Genomic DNA, 8,761 nt, shown 5'->3' on the forward strand with positions numbered 1-8,761 from the left:
GCTGAAAAAGTTGCTCTTACTTTGTGTATTCTTGGTTGTCGTGATCGCAGCGGGAGTCCTTGTGCTTCTGCCAGTCCTTGCCGTGCTTGCAGGTGGTGAGCAGGACAATATCGTTGCCGTTGTGGATGTGATACAAAGCGTTCCTGGTCTCGGAGCCGATCCCCGTCAGGTAGCGTTTCCCTTTGAAGACCAGCAGGTAGCGCCTGGCGGAGGAAGTCGGCGCGTCCCGGGCTGCCGTGCCACCCGCGCCCCCTGCTTTAAGCGGGTGGTCTTTGGAGAACAATGGGATGGAAATATCAAAGTTGGGTCGGAAGCTGGCCACGTCGGCGCTGGCCTTGGCCAACATGGCCTGGCCCACCTCAAAGCCCAGATCCTCCGTGTAGTCCGGCCAGGTGCCGGAGTAGAGGTTAAAAATCAGGTGATTCCTGCCGTCGTTCCACGTGGGCAAACTCTGGATGCGCGTCCTGGCGTTCTGGACGAACTGGGCCGACAGACGGTCCCTGTCCAGGGTGTCCACTGCCAGGATGAACAGGCAGGCCTTCAAGGGGTCCGTCGTGTGGAAGCGAGACTCCTGGATGGCGGAGAGGATCTTACGATAGGTGGCGGAGATCTCGTCGCCCCTCTGCGGCGGGTAGACGTAGACGCCGAAGTCAGGCTGGCAGCGGGCAAAATCGAAGCAGGTTTCCATACGGCAGCGTTTGTTCTTGTAAAGGTTGTCGCGGACCGAGCGTCGCTCTCGGGGAGAGCTGTGCTGGTGGTGCACCTGAGGACCGTCTTCCTGAAAAGTACAATCGTCAATCACGCATTTTATAATATATAAATAACCATTGCCGTTATGTTGCCTTGAATCTCCCCGGGAAGCCGCTGCCAATCATTTTCGAGCTACTCAGTGCGGCTAACAACGCTTAACTGAGACTTCTCAGCTCCTCTCCCAGTTCATCAGTACGGCACTATTAGTCGTGGTTCTTTGCAGAGGATAAAGGATATATGCCAGTGAGTACTGTTATGTTACCTTTTACCAACTGTTCAATAAATTCACAACAAGTGTTTGATCCATAAACTGAAGGGTTCATCTCCATTTACTGTACCTCCTGCTCTCCTCCCTCCAGGTATGGCCCCAGCACCCGGGTCAACTCGCTCCAGTGTCCAGGTTGCTTGGGTGGGACCCTGCGTGGCAGTGGCGGCCTGGGCCCGGCCCGGTCCGCTTCCTGGCTCTGGCTGTACGCCTGGTGCTGGTAGTAGTCGGGGTACGGGGGCAACTGGTGGCGGCGGGACCGCCGCTGCTGCTGTTGCTGCTCAAATTCGGCGATTTGCAGAGCCCACATGTAGACCAGGAAGAGAAGAGCGACCCCCACAGACACGAGCAGGTACCGCTTCTTGGCCTGCATGTGTGCTGCGGGGGGGGAGGGAGAGGAGGAGGTGGAGGGTGGGATTGGAAGGAGGAGGGTGGATGGGAGGAAGGGGAGTGAGTAGGAGGACGAGGACGGAGGAGTCGGGGCTGGGGGGTGATGAGGAGAGGGAGGAGAGGAGGGAGATTGGCTCAGGTCAGGTGGACCCAGTAGGATGTCGCCCGAGCCACACCATGGCAGGAGTCACTAAGGATGATGGAAAAATGTACAATTAATACCGTGAACCATTGCAACAGGAAATTAGTTATAAATAACATTTTACAATCAGCTGTGTGAAATACAAGCACAATGATAAACAATTTGAAGTTCAGTATTGGATCTCTCATGATGCGAGTGTAAATAGTATACCACATTTTCCATTTTTAGTTTGCTTAAAAAATATTTTCCAATGTAATTGGCGAATATATACCAGATATTTTATATTTAGAATTTGTTTGCTGTGTTCTAAATTGATTGGTTCCTATATGTGCCAGGAACATTAGGAACAGCTATTCGAAACAAGCATAGACTATGAAACATACAGTCGACTGATCAATTTTGTTGTATCGGACGCTAAGGTCCCGTGAGCAAAAACGCAATTTTTATGTATTTATTGTTGCATTATATTTCTATAGGTATAATTTATACTTATTTTCCTTTTTCTGCAAATATGCATTGAATGGTCTGGATTACAAGTTCATCACACTTTTGGCTCTCATTAAATGTCCACAACGTGTCAAGTTTCATATCCTCCCAGAAATATTCTGACTAATGCAAAAGTTATATTTAGCAGCACTGACGTCACCAACGAGTACATTTTGAGTGCCTACCTGTTTACCAGGGAACACCTGTAGTCGCGGCAAGGCTGGATGCTGCTGATGTCGACCCCGCAGCCCGCGCGTGCATTCCTCCGCCCCTGTGCACGCACGCGTGCGGCTAACGAAGCCGCAATTAACGCGCACGCGCATGCACGCTCACATACGCGCGTCGCGTGGTTGTCCACGGAGCGACCGCACCATCACCACCACCACCACGACGACGACGCGCCGCCGCTCCTCCATCCGGCTGCGAAACTTTTTCCTTGTTTCTCATCCGTGGAAGACAACAAAACAAGACTGCACGCGCGTCCACGCCGCCGGCTCCGTCACCGCCTCCTCCCGCATCCGTCCACACGCGTCCATCCCAGAGTGAAAATCCAAAGTCGTCACTTTTTTTTTTTAGGGGGGGGGGGGCGCGAGTCCTCATGCGCTATATCCACCTCATCATCTGCATCCAGAGAATCCAGTTACTGGATCCACTTCACGGTCCCGGCTTGATTGACAGGCAGCGTATGGATTTGCCTCGAGGAAAAGTGGACGCGCGCACATACGCGCCTGGATGCGAATCCTCTTTTGGATCTGTGCAGCAAGCAACACCCCCCCACTCCCCCACCCAGCACGTGAGCAAGGAGGTGCGAGAGGCTCGTGAATTGACACCGTCTTGTGTGGAACTTTTCTGAAAATACACCACGACGGCTCTCTGTAACAAACTCCATTGAGAAATGTGTGAATTTAAGGACGACGAGCCTTACTTCTCTGATGATCAAAACGACTTGACGTTCTCGTGTAAGCACCTTAAATGTTGATCATGCAACCAATGTTTATTTAGGAGAGTGCATCCCATTTGTGAATGTGATGTGTGCAAACATAAAGCATCTCGAATTTGCTGCAAATTTCTGTAAGTAATTTTGCGTCAACTTCTATTTATGGGGTCATTTATTAAGCATTGATTGAAGTTTGGTCCCGGTTTCCACTTTTAAATTGATGACTTGACTAGTTAAATACCGCCCTCTTGTGGCGACTTTTCACAGGGCTTCATCAGTGTCTATGATTGTGCCACTTCATTAGGTACACTATCAAATTGTGCATTGACTAAGGTAATGCTGACTAAAGTTGATTCCTGTCCTAAAACATGCTTTGATAAAGGCATTGGATTGCAGGAGATTGTTGTCACTTGTAGGTCACCACCAGTGCATGCCAGAAATCTCTTCAGATCCTTTTTAATGCTTCTTCGCCGCATCTTGAGGACTTTTCATATGAATATGGAATATTGTTATCATGTGTAGGACACAGCCAGAAATCGTTTCCGCTTCTTTTAAATAAGGAAATAAGAATATGGGGAGTTTTTGTCACATGCATGATGTAGCCGGTACTTGCCAGAATTTCCTGCAGCTTTTTAAATTGATGTAGATCTCATCACAACCAGCCTGAACATTTTTCATGTGAAGATATGGGAGATTGTTGTCACATGTAGGGCATAGCCAGCAATTTTTTTTTAATTGTTGCTCTCGGTATCTTTGCAGGCTCCCTGCATGGCAGATTGTTGGCACGACCACGTCTCAAATAGGATTCTCTTCTTGACATTATGATATAATTCCTGAAAAAACAAGCCAGTCGAGGGTCGCATCATTTAAAAAAAAAAAAAACAGGATGACTGCGTGTAAGAATGGTTGGAGGAGCAGAAAAGTCTCTGGGCTTTTTTGGGCATTTGAATTATCCAAAAGTTCCTCCTGTATGCCGCCGCCTGTCATCCCATCAGCGTTAATGTTTTAATAGCGCGGGAACGTGCGCAGGCACGCACGCACATTTTGATTTATAGTCTCAGCTGCGCCTCACCGACTAACCGTGCTGAAATATTCATACCATATTTATCCACGTGAATGACGCCTCATGCATTTCCAAGGAGGGAGGAATTAGTGCACCGAGAGCGATGCATGATGGTCCTCAGCTCGACGCGTCACACGTCATCGAAGCTATCAACATGACACCTGCGCTCACACCTGACTTCCTTCATTTTCATTTAGACAAATTTTTGTCACCTTGAGCGGGGTGTGGGTATTTAAATACTTGATATGGGAGATTGTTGTCATGTGTAGAACACATTTAGCACATGCTAGAAATTCCCACAGCTCCTTTAAATGTTGCCTCGGCCTCTTCTGTTTCCTCGAGCAGTTTTTACATGAATAATATAGAGGAGATTGTTGTCACAGGTAGGACCAAAACTGCCAAAATTTAAATGAAATAAATGAATAAAAGTGAAAATTACAATGAAAAATATATAATTCAGAAATTAATGCAAAAAATTAATCGAAATGGAAATATATATATATATACTCTGTGAAAAAGCAACATCAAAAAGGAAAAATGGTTTTATATATATATAATTTCCAGTTATTTATTTTTTGTATTAATTTCTGAATTATATTTCGAATATCCATTTTTATTTTCACTATTATTACTTTGGACAGTTTTGGTCCTACATACATGCCAGTGCTTGTCAGAAGATTCATGATGCTAATTTTTAACGGTGCTGTAGCCCTCCCTGAAGAGTTTTCAGACGAAGGGAGTTTGTTGTCACTTGTAGGAGGACGTAGCCAGTTGTTGCCCCAAAAAAAACCTTTTTCCTTTTTGATGTTGCTTTTTCACAGCAGAGCTAAGATAGAGCACAGCAAACTGAATAAAATGCCTTCCCGTCATACGCTAGTTTCCTCGTAATTCACGCCACTATTGGAATTCCAATGAGGGGGGAGGAAGGGCTGTTATTATTGATCGGACCGACGGCAGCGCAATAAATCTGCGACCGCTCGGTACGTCTGCGTAAGGAATGAATCTTTAATACAAATGAGCGTCATCGCTTCTGGCCCAGAAAGCCCAAATGGAGATCAAATTGAGCGTAATTGCCTTCCTCGTTTCTTCTTCTTCTGTGCGCTTACGTCACTAAAATGATACACTTTAGATAACTCCACATGGAGGAACTTTTCAAGTCAGATATCCGCGAGATCTCATTTAGAAATTGAGTGGACATTTTCAGGGAAGTGTGTGGCCAGCCTACGGGCGATATGATGTATGAATGTACTGGAGGGTCTATTATATGCTGTGTAAGCTCCTCGTCTAATTAGCGCTTAATTGTCGGGTTGATTGGCGCGGTCCAAACACTGATCGATCGCCGTCCCTGCACTGGGACTCTTCATTAGTCTCGTCTGTCCTCCTTTAATTGATCCATATGTGCCTCCTCCTCATCCTCCCTGCACATTTAATACTTCATGTGTGAAGCTGTTGATGTGAAATGACATTAAGGTGTCAAAATGGAAGGAAGAGATGACATTTTTTATCCCATATCAAGTCCTGTTATTTAAAAAAAAAAACTTTAATAAATCCAGACGCGCCTCCTTAGTTTATAAAAAAATTGACATTGTGTAAATGTTTGTGACCACTTGGTTGTCCTAATTCACCGCACAACAGCAAAGGAAGAATAATAAAAAATAATTTTGATAACATCTATCTGCCAGGCTCACGTTTCACACGGGAAATGACTTTTTCCCCCCTCGCCATCGATTCTTCTTCTCCAGCTAAGATGTCCGTCACCCTCACCTTGTCAAGCCGATGGCTAGATGACTGGATGAAAAATGGATGGAAGGGGCCGGAACCGGAATTGGAAAATGAACATCTGTTACGCCGGGAAACATTCTGTAAAAGAGAACAGGAAATAAGAACTTCTTTTTTTCTATGCGCCTCCACTGGTCTAAACACGGCATTCTGATTAATAATGCATTTGTTGAACATGAATTAAGCCCAAAAGATCCACCCGTTTTTAAATCCATCTCCAGGGGCGGCCATTTTGCCTTGTACTGTAATACTTGCTGTCGGCTGAAAATGACATAAAGTAATTAATTGCAGCTAACATGGCAAAAATGGATCCAGTCTGCCCTGCCCCCTTCGACACTTCGCACGTGTGTAAGAGCTGAGCTCACCTGAGCAAATGTCGTCCAGTTCTTCCACCTCCTCCTGCACTCTGAGGAGCAGGAGATCCTGCAACATCTCCTGCTGCTGATCCGCCAAGTCCACGCCGAGGAGGTGCAGGTGGTGCTCCCTTAACCTCAGCAGCGCGCGACCTACAGCACACCACAACAATTAATAACCGATATGAAATCTCAATTTTTCTTGTGGGACATGAAGCAGAAAGACAAAATGATTCAAGCCAATCGGGATGGGGATATACACACACCTGAGATGGCGTGTTTCATCACGGCCTTCTGGAGCACGCCCACTAGGCTGGGATAGCACTTTTCGATCCACTCCAGCACATCCTGCACGGACCACGACGACACCCGCTTGGACGCTTCCATCGCCGCAAAACCCCTCTTCGACCAAGTGGCTACGAGCTACAAGATGGAAAACATCATCATTAAAGCTGAGACCTACGTATAAAAAGGGTTCCATAATAAAATCACAATGAATTACGCTTAAGTCTTGTATGCTTTATGAAGTTAGGATTTGAAATAAACTATTTTAGATTGACCATACAGAAAAAATTGATCTGTATTGGATCGGTATCGTCGACTCAGAAGAGAAACTAGTGCTATTGACTCAGGCGGTTATCATTTTAAACATTCACAAACATTTTTCAGGTATTATTACCATGCGTCACAGCAAGACCGGTATTGATTTTGAAGGCGATCCGACTCAAGCAATTTGAGGAAGCTGAGGTGAGAGGTCAGGAAGAAATAAAGATAGGAGTACAGTACATGCTCCTTGTCAGCACTCTCTTTCTGCCGAGGATCCTGATTGATTTTGACTATGTTACACAAGAGTGTAAAGGTCCCATTAAGTCCTTTCCTGCACCGGACCAGTCCCCAAGACGATCATCTCATAATTTTTTACTTTGGAACGGCAAAACAAGAATACAATTGATTTTGCAGGATTAGCACAAGTTATTTTTAATAACAGTTTCAGTTTATACGACAGAAAAATCACATTAGACAGCAAATATTTAGCATCATAATTGATGATTTTTAGTGTCCCCACTTGAGGTCAGGTCAGGTAGCCTTCGGATGTGCTAGCAAAATTGGCCGACATGGGACAGCATTAAGATAAACCGAGAGTGAAATCCGCTGACATACCGGGAAGGGAAAAAGTCATGTTTGCTACAAGAAATCCTCCTGAGGGTGAAAAAAAACAGCTAAATTGTTGATGCGACCTTTTCAGTAAAATGTAGGAATGTCATTTCTTGTTTTAATTAGTGGAGACGCCATATTCACAGTGGACTCATTGGCATACACTGTGAAAAAAATTAAAAGACTTTAAAAGTCAAGGTGACGGTGAAGAAAGCAGCTCTTCTTCTTCTCTGTTTTAAAGGAGACTTCTTCTTTTTTTACAATTTGACACACTTTTCAGTCTCTGAACATCTATGTAGCTTATGTATGTGGATGATGGATATATATTTTTATTTTTCAGTCTCTATTTGTTGCCGTATCAATCAACACAGGGCGTTTGGAATCACTATGGCTGGCCCATGTAACTTTTCGGCACCGTTTCTTCAATCAATCGTAGTTCATATTCGTCCTCACAAGGCCAGCCAGCTGGCCTTCAATGACATCACCATTACCATTACCGATGCAATGCCGCCATCTTACGGCAAGTACAGTTTTTTCGTTTCTTCAATGGACAACGAGGTTCTTGCGCAACAACTGTACACACTTTAATGGTTTAACTGCCGTCGTTGTCTATTAAACGCGTAAGATATATATTTGTTTCCATTTGTGTTCATATAAAAAGCCAAGCCGCCATTTTGCTTTCCTTGGAAAACAGCCGCATACGAGTCGACGAACACATGGACTAAATAGTCGACAACATTCTGTCATGTTGTGGTAGTCAAACTAGGCGCCGAATTGCTACACTTAATACCATATTATCGTTCAAGTATCGCATTTGAAAATAATACCACAAAAAAACAAGCAAATCTTTTATGGAGTCTGGTGACACAGCTTGTCAACAACGAACGGCACCCTGCACGCATACCGTCTTGAAAGTCTCCAAGAATTAATAACACTTTTTTTTAAACGTATACAAGTCTCTCTCTCTCTCTGTCATTTTTTTTACCTTGTTCCAGGTGTAGTGCTGGTGAGTGTTTTGTGGCTGTTTAAAAACAATGACGCCACCTCCCTTGCCTCAACTTGTCCATGAGGAAGGCGACCACACCCCCATCAGGTGTGTTCACGTGTGCTCAGAATTGACAGACTAGGCGTTTTAAAAGAAAGTCTTCTTCTTTCATTTCTCTCTCTCTCTCTCTCACCCTCTCTTTTTTTTTTTTTTTTTTTTTAACATACTGTATTTAGCAATAATTTGGTTTCTGGAGTGCCCGCCCAATCATTAAAACCTCACTTTGAAAGCCTATCCCTGGTTAAAAGCCCTATTTTGAAACCCCAGCCATAGTTTAATCCCTAATTTAAATTATGAACAATTTGAAACTGTATTAAATAAATATAAACACAATAAAATAATCAAAAGTACAATAAAATAAAACAAGTACGTCTCATGCACACCCCGTAGACGATC

The 8,761-nt window shown here is 44.7% G+C and overlaps 2 protein-coding genes across 4 annotated transcripts in view; both read right to left on the minus strand.

Annotated features, from left to right (window-relative positions):
• The window catches only part of LOC147158779 (exostosin-1), a 66,014-nt gene extending 61,559 nt beyond the window's left edge, over nt 1-4,455 (minus strand). For 2 of the 3 annotated variants that reach the window (XM_086060679.1, XM_086060678.1), the window contains exons 1-3: nt 2,219-4,455; nt 1,089-1,595; nt 21-778 (exon numbers count right to left, since the gene is read on the minus strand). In XM_086060679.1, coding sequence (XP_085916805.1) covers nt 21-778; nt 1,089-1,388 — 1,058 coding nt within the window. In that variant the 5' untranslated portion in view covers nt 1,389-1,595; nt 2,219-4,455. The remainder of the gene's footprint in view (nt 1-20; nt 779-1,088; nt 1,596-2,218) is intronic. The other variant, XM_086060680.1, reaches the window with a different exon arrangement.
• Nucleotides 4,456-5,400: 945 nt separating this feature from the next.
• LOC147158782 (sterile alpha motif domain-containing protein 12-like) lies at nt 5,401-8,424 on the minus strand. Its single transcript, XM_086060681.1, has 4 exons — nt 8,306-8,424; nt 6,432-6,588; nt 6,178-6,318; nt 5,401-5,893 (listed from the first exon to the last, which is right to left on the minus strand). Exons 2-4 carry the CDS (start codon nt 6,550-6,552, stop codon nt 5,877-5,879), a joined length of 279 nt encoding a protein of 92 aa, XP_085916807.1. The 5' UTR covers nt 6,553-6,588; nt 8,306-8,424; the 3' UTR covers nt 5,401-5,876.
• Nucleotides 8,425-8,761: the final 337 nt, after the last annotated feature.

The sequence above is a fragment of the Leptonotus elevatus genome, chromosome 18 (genome assembly GCF_054856555.1).
Source record: "Leptonotus elevatus isolate MCC_2025b chromosome 18, RoL_Lele_1.0, whole genome shotgun sequence".
In the NCBI taxonomy this organism is placed as follows: Eukaryota; Metazoa; Chordata; class Actinopteri; order Syngnathiformes; family Syngnathidae; genus Leptonotus; species Leptonotus elevatus.

What these genes read in the sequence shown, in the direction of transcription:
- LOC147158782 (XM_086060681.1), bottom strand. Translation starts at nt 6,552, where the DNA reads ATGGAAGCGTCCAAGCGGGTGTCGTCGTGGTCCGTGCAGGATGTGCTG. An exon ending in GATGAAACACGCCATCTCAG is followed by an intron (nt 6,319 to 6,431) that starts GTGTGTGTATAT and finishes GGTGTGCTGTAG; the next exon opens with GTCGCGCGCTGCTGAGGTTA.